This window comes from Denticeps clupeoides, chromosome 17, assembly GCF_900700375.1.
Source record: "Denticeps clupeoides chromosome 17, fDenClu1.1, whole genome shotgun sequence".
Lineage (NCBI taxonomy): Eukaryota > Metazoa > Chordata > Actinopteri > Clupeiformes > Denticipitidae > Denticeps > Denticeps clupeoides.
In genome coordinates, this window is record NC_041723.1 from 14037199 (window position 1) to 14052266 (window position 15068).

The 15068-nt window shown below is 45.9% G+C and overlaps 1 protein-coding gene across 7 annotated transcripts in view; it reads right to left on the reverse strand.

Moving 5' to 3' along the window:
* Positions 1-15068, reverse strand: part of ripor1 (RHO family interacting cell polarization regulator 1) — a 31786-nt gene that overhangs the window by 1700 nt on the left and 15018 nt on the right. For 5 of the 7 annotated variants that reach the window (XM_028958708.1, XM_028958707.1, XM_028958711.1 and 2 more), the window contains exons 3-21: positions 14297-14449; positions 13800-13878; positions 13446-13469; positions 13257-13310; positions 9279-9428; positions 9112-9175; positions 8885-8928; positions 8271-8396; positions 7446-7594; positions 7223-7352; positions 6627-6770; positions 4949-5788; positions 4357-4508; positions 2497-2662; positions 2189-2324; positions 1849-2010; positions 1007-1165; positions 499-695; positions 16-99 (exon numbers count right to left, since the gene is read on the reverse strand). In XM_028958708.1, coding sequence (XP_028814541.1) covers positions 16-99; positions 499-695; positions 1007-1165; positions 1849-2010; positions 2189-2324; positions 2497-2662; positions 4357-4508; positions 4949-5788; positions 6627-6770; positions 7223-7352; positions 7446-7594; positions 8271-8396; positions 8885-8928; positions 9112-9175; positions 9279-9428; positions 13257-13310; positions 13446-13469; positions 13800-13878; positions 14297-14449 — 3013 coding nt within the window. The remainder of the gene's footprint in view (positions 1-15; positions 100-498; positions 696-1006; positions 1166-1848; positions 2011-2188; positions 2325-2496; positions 2663-4356; positions 4509-4948; positions 5789-6626; positions 6771-7222; positions 7353-7445; positions 7595-8270; positions 8397-8884; positions 8929-9111; positions 9176-9278; positions 9429-13256; positions 13311-13445; positions 13470-13799; positions 13879-14296; positions 14450-15068) is intronic. The other 2 variants (XM_028958713.1, XM_028958712.1) reach the window with 1 other exon arrangement.

The following is a 15068-nucleotide window of genomic DNA, read 5'->3' on the forward strand; positions in this document are numbered from 1 at the left end:
AGTGAGTTTGCAGACCTTTAGGCATGCAAGTGCTTTGCAGCCACACACTCGTGTTTCCAAACACTCATCCTCGAGAAGTTCCAGGCAGCTCACTAACGCCTGGGTGAGAAGAGGGATGGGAGGTAAATGCAGGGCTGTCATGGTAATTTGCATACATTTACATTTACATCATTTATCAGACGCCCTTTTCCAGGGCAACGTACAACCAGTAGTTACAGGGACAGTTCCCCCTGGAGCAAGGTTAAGGTTAAGTGTTAGGGTTAGGGTTATTGTGCATTGAACATTAAATGGACTTCAAGTAAGACTGATAACATAAAACTTACAAAACATCCCAATCCAGTCTTGTAAATAAGCAAAACAGGAGTGACATTTAAATGTTCACTATGCCATGAAAATGGCATAAACGTTATAAACCTTTTGAAAATGAGATTAGCACGTTGCTATGAATGTGTGCAGGGTGTATATCTGTGTGTGCACATGAGAGCGCTGCAGTCTTACTCTCTCTCGGTGCCGAGTCTGGTCGGCCAGGCTCCGGAGCAGGGAGCTGGCAGCGCTGCACACCTTCCCTCTTGGGTCCCTCAGCAGCAGGCTGACGGCGCGCAGGCCCTCCCTCTTCAGGCTGCACTCCAGAGGCTTCTTCAGAGCCTTCACCAGCACATCCTGATCTCCAGACTGGAGGCTCTGAACCAACCACACTGCACACGCGGACACACCAAATTCAGAGCATAAATAGGCAATCAAAGAAGACAGATGGAGACATTTAGAAGACTGAATATGCAGGGAGGACAAATCAGAGAGAGAGAGCATGGAATTGGGTGACGAGGCAAAACAACAACTACAGGCTCATTAATGAATCCCAGTTCACACCTCTTCCCCGGACATGTCTGTGTTGGAGTAGCAGGAATGAATGGCCCTCTAGCACCCCCAAACCCAGAAACATTCACACTGAAACTAGTCTACTCAGCGAGTTTATATTTCTCCATTCCTCCCACTCACACACACTTACCCTCCTCAGCCAGCTCGGTGATGTGTGTGTCCAGCTCCACCACCCCTTCAGCTTCCAGGTAGCTCCAGAATTGGAAGATGGTGATCATTTCTCTGGCTGCGCCGCCTCCTCTTTTGGGAAGTTTCTTCTGGAGAATCCTCTCCACCAGATGCACAAACACTGAACAGATGGACAATGTTTACATAAGAGCTGCGCATGGTGATATGCTCAAAAAATATGTTTTCCCCATAATACATCAGAAAATATAAGCTTGCCTGATATAAACTTATAAATCTGTGAATATTATGGTCAGAGTTGTTCAAGTATTATGGGTTAAAAGAATTTTTAATTGAAGGAAATAAATGCAGAAGAAAATCTAGGTTCTGAATTTAAAACATACATAAAAACGTTTTAACTGTGGCTTTTAATTAGTGTCCAATAAATTTCTAATTTTAATTAATATTTTATTGTTATTACTGAATATTTTCTGTTACAGGCAGTGTAAGTATGATTTTAAGTGAAGGTGTTCATATTTCATTATTTTTATTTATTCTGTCTTGTTTTTACCGCTTTTTATTTTTACTCTGGGCTGCATTCTGAAAAATTCTCATTAGTATACTGTGATTATTACTATAAAGTTTTTCTATTATTTTCAAACGCTAGTTTTATGTATTGATTATTGCATCAAAATGTGCTGTTCATATTTTTTATGAATGAACATAAAGTTTGTAGTGAAGTCTGGCGCTTCATCACCATAATCTAATCTGCATGTCTGTACAAACACACACACACACACACACACACACACACACACACACACACACACACACACACAAAGAAAGAAAGTGAGATCAAGGCCACACCTGTGTCTGTGAGGCCTGCAACTCGCTCTGGTACTCTGCTGGTGTAAGAGGTGCCCAGCGTTTGTAGGAAGGCCTCTGTGGACGTGCTGTACACGCTGCTGCCATCTGTGCACTGCTTCCATAACGACACTGCCCCTTGGCACTGATCTAGCTGGGGAACCACTGATTCATCAAGCACACAGAGCAGAGAGATGGTCATATAAGGAGCTGATATTTACGGATGTTAAATGTGAGAGAAATGCATTTTATTTTTCTTTGGTCCTTATGGATGACATAACCCAATTCCAGGCTATTATGTGAGTGGTAGAGTCTTCATTAATCCTGCTCTGCATCACCCCACCTTCTTCAGGCTGTATGATTCGATCTGCATTGTCCTTGGTAACCCTCCTGATGAGTTCCAGGACACGGGTCTCCCTGAGCAACTGGTCCAGAGCGTACATCTCACCACAACGCAGTGGGCCAAAGGTGCCCAACCTCTGCACACACAGTGTGATCAGTCAGTGCAAAACTGAACAAGAAAATCTGTTTTTAAGAAATCATCCATCTCAGTCCATAAAAAAAAAAATGTTAAAGCAATGGATTTATAAATACAATTTCCAACAACAGACCTGCAAAATGACAGTGGGCAGCATGAAAAATGTAGTGTACCAGTAATTTTGAGCTGCAGTTTTTCAGATGAACTTGCAGCACACGATCAAGAGCCAGACACCCAGTGCTCAGTGGGCCGGACGGAGTCTCCCAACAGCGCTCTTCACAGCCTTCGTCTTCACCCGCACTCTCATCCGCCGGCCTGTCTGGGGCGCTGTGGCACTCACTGAAATGACGTGTAAAATGTAATCACCACTTCTTACAGGGTCCAGACGTAAAACTCACACAGGTCTCTCTGATGTTTTCTGGCATTTGGTAATCCTGCTGACTGACTCTCTACACCAAACATTAAATTGATTAAGAAGAGATTAAACCGCACTGTAATCTCATTTTGTAATCCTGTGAAGAGTTCTCACCACTTCACACCCATTTCAACGAATGTGGTAGACCTTAATGGATAGTACTTGCCAAGCTGAGCTACAGAATGTCCTTATTACTTTGAAAGTAGAACTGCAGGAGTAAATACATATTACTGGTCTACAGTCCACAGGTCATTGGATGTTTACATTGACAGCATTTATCAGACGCCTTTATCCAGAGTGACTTACATACAGAAGTAACAGGGACAGTCCCCCTGGAGACACTCAGGCAGTTCATCAAAGAGAATATTTATACCATTGTCCTTTCCTTTTTAAGATGATGAAATGGAGATCATGCTAAATGTAATCATTACAGCTTCTTTTGTGTGCTTTAGAAACACACATTGGTGAATATACTTGTCGGAAAATGCCCACAACCTAAAGACACAGAATTACTTGGCATAATATGATTAATCTAATCATTAAAATTGTACACAAGATAATCTTATTCACACTTGATGCACCGAGTGATGCATCAAATTATTTCAAAGTGACAACTGTATTGTAAGTAGTATTATTGCACTTGTGTCAAACATGCAGGCTGCTGGCCACATCCTGCAAAATCACTTTATATAGATCTTATATTATGGCCCGGCAATATGAAGCGCTGATAACACACAAACTACAGATCCCATAATGCAGTGCGCACTTTGCTGACAGTTCGATTCACAGATTCAGCTGCAGTGTAAAGATCATGTTCGGCAAAGTATCTGAAGAACTGCATTATGGGATCTGTAGTTTGTGTGTTATCAGCACTTCATAATAATAATAAGTCCATAAAGCTCCTGTGGGGGCCATAATAATAAGTCTATATACAGTGATCTCGTGGGATGTGAAGTGATTGTCACATGTGATACACAGCAGCACAGCACACGGTGCACACAGTGAAATTTTTCCTCTGCATTTAACCCATCACCCTGAGTGAGCAGTGGGCAGCCATGACAGGCGCCCGGGGAGCAGTGTGTGGGGACGGTGCTTTGCACAGTGGCACCTCAGTGGTACCTTGACGGATCGGGATTCGAAACGGCAACCTTCTGATTACGGGGCTGCTTTAGGCCACCACTGCCCCAATGTGCCCGGGATGTGGCCTGCTGGCCGTGAATTGTGACACCCCTGTGTTATTCTGCAAGCATGTCGCATTCAGTGTAGAAAGATGGGTCCACTTCATGAACATGTTTAGACTTTCTAGCAATCTTCCTGAAAATTGCAATGTTGTGTACTCCCTAGTGCTGAATGAGCTGGGATTACCAACCAGAGCTAGAAATATGCTGTCTTCAACAGATATATATTTTTTACTATTATATTTTATTATTTGCTATACGCACATTGGGCAGTTTATGTACAGTACATTTCTTAAACCCCACCAGTAAAACTGTTGGCCTAGTTTAAATTGAACTAAGAGGAATCCTTGTCACGCCACTAGATGGCAACAGCAGGTCTTAAATAGCGCCTGTCTTGGCAACTAACAGTCTGTGAGACTGGAACTACCAGGAACTCTGACCTGTCTGCAGGAATCTTTTTCTCGCCATCTTCTTCCTGCTCATCCTCCGCCTCCGCCTCCTCCTCAAGGTCAGAGGTGTTGAGGAAATCAAAGCTGCCAAGAACCGTTTCCACAGTTAAACTTACGCTGGAAGATCGACTCCGACTCCGGCCCTGGGAAGAGGGGAGAAAACGATCAGTCAAGATTTATATTTACATTACCCTTATCCATAATGACTTACAATGTGCTTTCATGTTTTCATCAATAAAGTAATCGGTTTTGGTTCACTAGGACTCAGGTATTAAACATCAAAGCAATTTAACTAGCAATTTAATTGTTTCAGTGTAGTTTAAGACTTATTAGCCTTATATGCTTGGAAAGGGGTGGGTTAGGAAGGTAGAAGTCATAGGTTCAAACAGGCAGACACCCAGCGCCAGGATCCCGCCCAGCATTGTGGGACTGGAACATCCAAGTGATGGGCCAGGAAGTGGCGCGCCCAGAGCCCAGTCCCACAAGAGGTAGGGCAGTTCCTGAATGTCTTTACATCTCCATGACTAACCACCTACAATCAAGGCATGAACATTCATACAGCTATTTTAGGCTGCAGACTCACCGTCAACACCTCTTCCAGTAATCTCAGCTCCTGTTCCAGAACCTGCAGCTCTGGAAACTGGCCTCTGTAGTCGTCCAAGGACGACATGACAGCAGTCAGAGAATCCTCCAAAGCACCATCTGGAGTCTGTAGCTCCTCACTGTCCATGGGCTGGGTTTCTACAACTGACCCAGGCCTATCAGGAGCGGCTGTAGTGCCACACGGCTGTGATGAAATCTCAGTCCTAGGTGAGGCACGGCCTGCCTGCTCCGTGTCTGTGGGTTTGTCCTCTGGTACAGCCTCAGAGTTGTCCAGGTTGTCCTGAGTTGCAGGGTCCGCTGGGGAAGAGCAGGACCCATCAGAGCGATTGACTGGTTCAGCGGTGTGAGATGGTTCCGAGGCCTCTGCCCTATTGGGCCTGTCCATGTCATTATCCACGGACACCAGCGAGGCTACCTCTGACGGCTCCACCGCCTCCCCAGCAGCCCTGTCTGCAAGCGCACCGTCAGCACTGGTCTCGCTGATGTGGCTGAAAGAGCGTGAGAAGCGCGTATGGCCATTGGGCACCTCTGCTTCCTTCACAGACGATTCATCTTTCTCTATCACCTCGTCCTCTTCCTCATCTTCATCCTCCTCTTCTTTCTGATCGGCTAGTCGTGTAGGGGTGGAGGTCGCAGACTCCCTCAGAGCGAATGAGATCTCTATAGCAGGTGCAGCTGCTTGGATCTCAGGCTGCACCAGGTTTTTGTGGGCGTGCCGCATCCCCAGGGAGAGCTGAGGGCTGGAGGAGTCGTCTGAGGACTCCGAGGAGTTGGACCAGGCCGTCCCGTTCTCCATCTCCTCCTGTCTCCGCAGCATGTTCTGCAGAAACACATACGCACACAGAGAAAAACTTGACTTTTTTCACATACATGACAAGAGGCTGAATATTTTGCTTTGTGTACAGCCAGGAGATAAAGAAGTCTGAGCGGCCGAGACCGTAAGAGAGGAAAAGAGAGGCTGGCCTGTGTCCTCCAGCACCAGGGCTCCATTACAGATGAGATGGGCCTGGCATCCCTCCCAGAGAGCGAGCAGCCTCGCCGCTCCCTTTAATTAAAGTTTCGGTTATACAGCCACTGCCTCGTTGGGCAAGCATGGCTGCATCCAAACAGTAATTGTGCACCTCTGATGTTCCTCATCAGTTCTGGAAATGGACTCTGAAAGCATGCTATTGTTCTGCAAAATGAGCCTATTAAATAATGACAAACATCTATTTTGTACTTGCTGCATACTCCGGACAGACACCCAACAACCAGAGGCCTTTTCTGCATTCCCACCAAAGCACTACGCAAAAAAAGGCACATAAAATACTTGCAGGTAGAGCTGCATGATGTTTATGAGAAAAAAAATACAGGTCCCCTTGATTCTCAGTTCAGATTAAAGCTGATTCTACACCATGTGATCCCAAAAATGCTGTACTACACAGAGATAAACTCAGGACCATCCCAAACTTTCCCCAATCCCAAAAAAGTCTCCATTACAGGGACCGTCGATTCTGAGCTTAATTATCCAAAATATCAGACAAAAAAAGCTAATCATGCAGCCCTACTCACAAGAGAGACTAAAAGCATTCTACAGTCTCTACACTACTACACAGTCTAACACTACGTTTTTCACTACATCAGCACTGGGGTCAGTCTCTAGAGACTGGGGCACTTACATCACTCTGAAGAGGGGCGGAGCCAAATCTGACGGAAGTGACGTCGCCGCAGGAGCAGCTCTGAGAGAGCCTCTCTGCCAGCGTGTCACGGAAAACATCCAGCAGGGACCAGCGCTGCTTCTGTGACAGGCCCCGAGGCTCCGTCTTCCCCAGCGAGGCCAGAGAGCAAACTCACATCACAATCCGCGACCATTCAGCGCAGTCGGCTTCATTTAAGCCAAGCCGGTCATTACTCACTCAGATCAAAACACTCAAACCAGACATGACCCTGTCGGGAACTGTGCTAAGGCATGGTAAACGTGGCGGTGCCATAAATCCTGGGCAACGGAGAAACTGAAGCACATGCCGCTGCCGCAAATGTGCACAGAAAGAGGCTCGTCTCCAGTGTAGAAGGTTCTGGACCAGCTACCAGGCCCACAGACAGGGCTCACTTTATGGAATAATGAGAGACAAGGACGAATCGGGCTGTTTGTAATGCCGGATCGGCTGTTTTTGTTTTTTTTAAGATTCTGAGAGGACATAAGCAATGGAGCTCTTGTCATTTTTACGATTCGAAATACTTGCTGCAGGAAATGGGCTGCTGCAGCTGCACTCACATAGAAGGCCTGCTCCCGCAGAGACGGGGTGTCTGGGGGACTCTGGTTGTAGGTGGAGAATCGCTTGTTGACTGTGGGAGCTTTATTAACTGTGCTTGCAGTTGAGGCTTGGTCATCCTTATCGAAGGGACTGGAAAAGGACAAAAGATAAATGAATAAGTGCAAAAATCAAATACAGTTATGCAGAATGAATCAGAGATTTGGGGTTCTCAAGGACACTCACTTCCAGGTCACCTCCAGGCTCAGCTTGATTGTCCCCAGATCATTGATATCCACCGCAACTGTCTGGGGCAGGGCGGTAAACAGGTCCTTGGTCTCACACGACACGCTACCTACCACAACGTGATTAGCCAGGCTCTTCAGCTCAGTCACCTTTGTTAAAAAAGAAGAGACAGAACGAAAACTCTGACATTAAAATCATTGGCTGCTTTCTTGTCCACTGGAATCAACTTAAAACCCTAAAAATGCTTTAGACCAGACTCAAAACATCACTGTTCAGCACAGTCTACATAAGCCCCACTCAGTTTAAAGGTTTATAAACTAGCTTTTATGGTCTGAATTCAATTTTAGAGCCTATGTTTAAATGGTTTAATATTAGAGTGATATGAATGTTTCATTTAATGACACTAGGGAACAACAGATTCATCAAACATACTTCGCTTTCTCCTGCCACATAAATACTAAATATGGTTCTTTCATTGTAAAGTGTGTAGTGATTGTCACATGTGATACACAGCAGCACAGCACACGGTGCACACAGTGAAATTTGTCCTCTGCATTTAACCCATCACCCTGAGTGAGCAGTGGGCAGCCATGACAGGCGCCCGGGGAGCAGTGTGTGGGGACGGTGCTTTGCTCAGTGGCACCTCAGTGGCACCTTGGCAGATCGGGATTCATAACCGGCAACCTTCTGATTACGGGGGGGCGCTTCCTTAACCGCTAGGCCACCACTGCCCCTGATCCTTCAAATGCTACAGAGTAGGAGCATCCAAACGTTTGACTGGTAGTTTATAGACAGAGAAGTTGAGAATTATTTCCCTGATCTCACCTTTATAGAAAGGAACTCCGTAATGAGGGGGAGGAAGACCATCTCCTCACTGTCCCACACTTGCCTTCCATTGATCTCAATCCGACCCTTGAGCTTCCAGCGCTGCCGGCCATATTTCATAAAGATCTGCGGGGGTCACAGTTCAGGGTGAAGAGGTGAACAACCACTCAGAGACGGACCGCTTTTCAGAAGGGTCTGCAGTGGCAGCAGACTTCAGGAGACATGTTTTTTACGCCCCGGACTCCGTCAAGTCGGCAGTCTGAAGTCCCCAGGCCCTTCCCTCCCTGCAGCACGTGTGAGCGCGTGCCTGTATTGCTGCATTACCGCAGGGAGGCTCTGCTGACTCACTCGATTGATTGGGCCGTCAGTCATCAGCAGCACTGTGCATGCAAAACAGGCAGCGGCCAGACGGACACATTAACGCCTGTCCTTTATAGTCCCCCTCCCCTCCCCACGAAATCTGTTAATCCTGCTGAGCCCACTGACAAGAGCGAGTGAGTTATTATTTTTTTCTCAATGATTCATGACCTATAGACCATACAGATTATGTAAAATCTCACAGAGCGTTTTGAGATTCAATTGCAATACACCATGCACCCGTAAAATATAATTACCTCATACTGATCCCCTGCACATAGTCTTGCAAAACCTGCCAGGCCTTCAGGAGACACAAAAAAAAACAAGCAGGTCTTCACAATGGCATCCTAGTCCCAACACATGAATATGGAATATGGAGGAATATGGATTTGTTGCATTTTTTTGGGAAGTGCATATGCGCAAAGAGTGTCAGCAAAAAGTAAAGAGTGGAACAAAAGTGGAAGAGGGGAGAGACGGAACCTACCTTTCATTTTAATATGGAACTCTCCTAGCTGGCTTTCCAGTTCACTCTCTAACATGCACATGTTCTGAAGAGAAAAGAACGAAAGTGGGCGGGAGAGAGTACATATATTAGTTACTGAGAGGGGCTTTATTAAGCCATTAACGGCACCTGCTGGTGGCAGCTCTTACCTCTGTGTACTCTTTAAAGCCTTTGTTGGCCTCAGACAGGCTCTCTCTGGCCTCCCGGCTCCCTGTGGATGCGGTGTATGCCTTCACCATCTTATTGGCTCCGTCGCGCAGCCGGCGCTGCATGCAGTAGGCCTCATACAGCTCGTCAATCTGTACATAACATCAGCCCGCTGTTAAACTGACTGCTTTCTGCGGGTAAAGCTAACAAAGAGAAAGGCCCCCACTACTTATACTACTATACATAGCCTAACCTGCTCTCATATACACACACACACACACACACACACACACACACACACACACACACACACACACACACAGTACTGTGCAAAAGGCAGACATTGGGGAAAATACTATATTTTCATCAATTAACAAAATGCAGTGAATGAACCAAAGGGAAATCTAAATCAAATAAAATGGGAGGTCATTGTTCAGCAAAATAAAGTTGGGGCCAATCATGCATGTATTGATTGTATTGTATGGTGGATAAGTATCATCCAGTATTTCTTAGCATGGGGGACACCATTAATCCTATACATTAATCCTTCACTTTGCCTCCAGACTCTCATTATTGTACTGCACTCCAGGCCTTTGGAGAACCAGCTGCCTTCTATTACAGCCAAATATTTCAAGTTGTTAAATATGCACAATTATTATTTTGATTTTTTAAAATGATTCTTAGTTATATGGATAAAATCTTTCCATTGAACTGTATATATGAAGTGAATGTGATTGTCATTGTGATTGTCACTGCAGCACAGCACATGGTGGCACAACGGAATGTGTCCTCTGCTTTTAACCATCACCCTTGGTGAGCAGTGGACAGCCATGACAGGCGCCCAGGGAGCAGTGAGTGGGGACGGTGCTTTGCTCTGTGGCACCTCAGTGGCAACTCAGTGGCACCTTGGCGGATCGGGATTCGAACCGGCAACCTTCTGATTACGGGGCTTTAACCACTAGGCCACCAATGACCCTATGCCTCTATATATATGTTGATATGATTATATTTAAATGACAATTCATCAGGATGCCTGCAATGACATTTAAGTTAAATGACAAACATAAATCTGTGGTAAAATCACCAACCACACCAACTCTAGACCTGTGTCCAAGCAATGAAACTTCTTTCCCTAGTACAGCAATGTACAATAGGCAACAGTGTACATTGTCTTCAGTTTGATGCCTGGAAGCTTAAATGGGACTTGATTCTCAGAATGAACGAATTGAGGAAAGCCTCAATGGAGTCAAAAATCCAGATGGCTTCATTTACCCACCTACATTCAACCACAAATAAATACAACCAGCGTTTCCTGTTACTGGAGTTTTAAAATGTCCTGCCATGCTTCACTGGCCAACACACACACACACACACACACACACACACACACACACACACACACACACGTTTTATTGATCTGTTGGCAGGGCCTCTAAAGGAGCCCCTGCACTGAGGCCCTTTTAGCAGAAACAGGAAACATGTGGCACTACCACACACTCACAGATCTACCCTGACACACAACAAAAGAGTGGCGCACTCACACAGACACACAACACACTCACCTCGCAAAGAAACCCAAGACATGATTTTTCAGGTCATGGGAGAAACGTGTTAGGTGGCTTTCTGAATCAGTGCACATCCATTTCAGGAGGAGACTCCTTCATTCAGTCCACCCGTGTCCCCTCTCCGTCCCAGTAACAGAGTAGCTCCGCGACGAACAACGCGGCCCGACACACGCCTCCATGAATGAATTAGTAAACAGGATGAAAGCGCCATTCATCAGCAGGGGGGAGCGCCTCCTCCTCTACACTTTCCCGTTCACGCGTGGCTACAGGCAGCACTCATCTCTGTCTTACCCCCTGTACAACAAACAGCTCCACCTGCCCCACTTACCCACCTGAGAACCCACCCACTGCCCCAGATCCACACATGTCTCTCTCTCTGCCGGTCATTCAGGACCAGCAGGTTCTTTTGATGAACATACATTCTTCAGTATCAGGTCATCAGATCACTTTTCATCCAGTCAAAATCAAGCACATTTGAGCTAAAATGGATCAGGCTAAACCTGAACGTGAAAAAGCTACATCAATATGATTACTTTCAGAATGAAAGAGGTTTTATTCAAAAAACCTCCATCTAAACAAACTGCATAGGTGGCACGCTAATGGCGGAAAGTAAAATTTTTATCACATAACGTCTGAAATTGTAACTGAGACTCATGCTCATGAACGGCTGGGGGTCAAACACAAACAGGTCAAAGAGGATGTCACTGGAGGATGACACTCTCTTCTATCATCCAACGGTTCTGCGGAGCCATTGTGCAACTTATCCAATCTTATTATTAAGTACCGAGAGAAGGAAACTATAGGGCAAAACTAAAATATGAAATGTTCCTGCTAGAACATTATTAAAGGAGAAATGCTCCCCCAGGGCACCCAGCATGTGGGACTCAGCAGGGTGCTGTGGTGGTGGAGTGGAAGGGTGGGGTGCCAGAAAAAAAAAATCCACTGCAATGCAGAAGCTGTCTGGAGGATTACGAACTCCTCTCAGCAGGAGGGTACTGTTCCGAGCGCTGAACGCAAAAATATGCAAACACATGTTTAGGAGTGGCCTGATAAAAGCCATTTTACTGCAGAATGGAGAATCAGGGTGGGGGCGGGGTTTAGGTGCAGGGGAAACTCATTGCAGTTGTACTGCATTCAGAGAGCGCGAGAGAGAGAAAAGTAGCAAGGGAGAGATGCAGGCCGAAAAAGACCCAGTGATGGCTCTGCCCATCTGGAGGAGGTTAGGAGATGCACAGTAACTGCACTCAGTAACTCCTACAGAACCTCCACAGCTGTATCACATAGGATGGCAGGGGTGGCCTAGTGGGTAAGGAAGCGGACTTGTAGCCGAACGGTTGCAGGTTCAAACCGTCCCCACACACTGCTCACTAAGGGTTGTGGGTTAAACGCAGAGGACACATTTTGTTGTGGGCACCGCATGCTGTGCCGCATGCTGTGCATCACAATGACAAAAACAATCACTTTCACTAATACACACCTACCAGCCAATCAGAATCATCTACACTACTGACCAAACAATGCTGCTAACATTTCTATTTACATGGCAGCCATTTTTGCTTGTTGCATGTCAGATCAACCAAATCTTATCAAACAAGGAAAAGTTTGAGCATTACTGATGCAACATAACCCTCTTATTTCATATTGTTCTAACAGCGCTATTGGACCTGTGGGACCATGAGTGCACTGTGACACCACTGCTGCTTTTTTTTTTTTTTTTTTATCCTTGCCTTTCATGCATCACAGAGATCTATCAAATGAACAAGCGGGCAAGCTCATCAAGTGTCCACGCTTACTATAACTGGAAAACTTGCTTCCCCCCCCAAGCTAGATATTTCTGTAACAGCGAAGGTCAGAGGTTCCCCAAAGGCACTTCGACCTCGCAAAACGCAAACTAATCACACATCAAACAGGCAGGACAAGCAGGAGGTCGAGGGGGAGTGGGGCTTTCTTCTGCTCCGCCCCCACATCCCAAGAGAGGGTTAAGCTGTTCACTGTGGAGTGCAGGAATGTGAGACATGCCTAAGGCTGCCCCCCGCCTATGTGTACGTGTGTTAGTGCATGCACATCCACCTGCGTGTGTGTGTGTGTGTGTGTGTGTGTATTTGTGTGTTTCGAGTGAATGGTCACTCGTATTCCGGCATCTGGACCAGTTCAGACTCTTTGCTGGGTTTGTAAGGGGACCTCACATTATACCCACCCTGACACTGTGCGCGTTCTGTTCTCACACTGTTTACATAGTGAAGCAAGTTGGCCCACGACGCATGTCGCCATATCTCCACACACACTTCAGTCAGGGGTAAACCACAAACGTAACCTCTGTGCATCAAGTGATGCAGAGTTTCCAGTTTGGTCAGAATGACTGTGACCTAAACATTTCCTCCCTCTGTCTAAACGTCACAAACACGCACATCTCACCTTGCTCAGATGAAACTCCAGCCGCCGCATGAATCGCTCTATTACTTTTACTTGCTGCAGAAAAAAAAAAAGAGAGAGAGATGGGGTATTATGATTTACCACCAGAGTTTATGAGCAAGTCACAGCGCAGCGAGCGTTCTTTTGCTTTTACACGGGACGAGTACGACCCATGCAGCACTAGAGACTTACCTTATCCAGTTCATACAGGAACCCCTGCCAAAAAGAAAAGAATTAATTACATTTCGACACACACGTGCACAGACATATATATATATATTTCACACTTCATCACTCATCATGGTGCTACAGAGTCGAAATGCAACGTAATACTGCCCGAGGCGCCTAAAACAAATGGTCCACAGAACATTAGCAGCAGACTGGTTATACGTAGGCCAAGCTCCTACGGCAACCCTTCAGAATAGCAGAGCATGGAAATAAAATAGAGTCCTGGTCCAAACCCACAAATCATGATGAATGCATCCTGTACATTACACCCTGAAGGTAGTCATGAGTCATTAGTGCCGCAGTGAACCAACATCTCACCAGGCGGGAGTTCCTCTTCGACTCTTTCATCTGTCTGCTGAGATTCTCCAGTTCCGCCTGGTGCACCTGCAGGTAGGACCTGTTCAAAATCACAAGCCACATCACAGTCAGGCTTATACCCCTTATAATATATACCGTTGATCTTTTTAAGGTCTAAAGAGTTTGTTGGACGAGGAAGACAGAAGCAAACAGCACGGACGGACATTTTGCTGCACTAGAAGACAGAACTAGAGCAGGTTCTCGGCCAGGTTCCATTTCTAATTCTTTGAACTTTCCTGACATCTACTGAGCATTTCCACTAGATCCGAGTGGAACCACTGCATTCAAGTGTCAACACATAATAGAAATGAAGAATAGTACCAAGATGGTGGATCATATCAACATAAACAAGGTTCGGAGACAGATTTACTTTTGTCCCAGGGCAGGGAATTTGGTGCTGGTGGAAATATAGGCGTGTGTGGATGAGATCAGCAACGCATATCAGAGTGTAGACTTACTGCAGGCCTCTCTTCAGTGCCTCATACACCTCGTCCAGCCTCTCAGGCTGAGGCACCTTTGGTGGCGGCGATTTGGCGGAGAGCGTGAACATCCTGCTGGATCTGGAGGCAGTTTTCCTGGTGCACCCAGGGGTGCTGAACACGGAGAGGCTCCTGCAATGGAGACACACCATCAGCCCCACTGACAAGATCCAATAACATAATGTCTGCAGGTCCTCAGTCCCTGCAGATGCCCCTGACCCACTGGACCTCAGGTTTAAGGTCCTGCACTGATTGCTTCTTCCTCGTAACAGAGATTAATGGGCAGCCCTACTCCATATAAAAAGTGAGATCAATTCCCAATACTGCCTCCAGGGCCACACAGCACATTCAAGAGCAACATAAACCATTTGAGATGAAATAAAAGTCAATATCTCTTCAACATAATAATATGAAGCGATTAATACACAACTTTGTTCCTGTTACAGAGGTGACTGGCAGCGTGAAGAGAGAAGAACTGAGTGCTGAGATGAACTGGTCAGCGGCTGTTCCGTGAAGATTCTTTCTGAATTTAGTCTTATTAATGAAAAAGGACACTAGGTACATTAATTTTCATCGGAAGTGGGGGTTACATGATTAGCCTATTAGGACTATATAAGGTTCAACCCAACAGAGGGGTGTTTTTATTATCTTTTTTTATCTTTGTGTTTTTATTCGAGTGCTGTGATCAGTCAGATTATTTAATGAACATTCCATGTAAACCCTAAAAGATCCAGGGATCCAGGCATGGAAC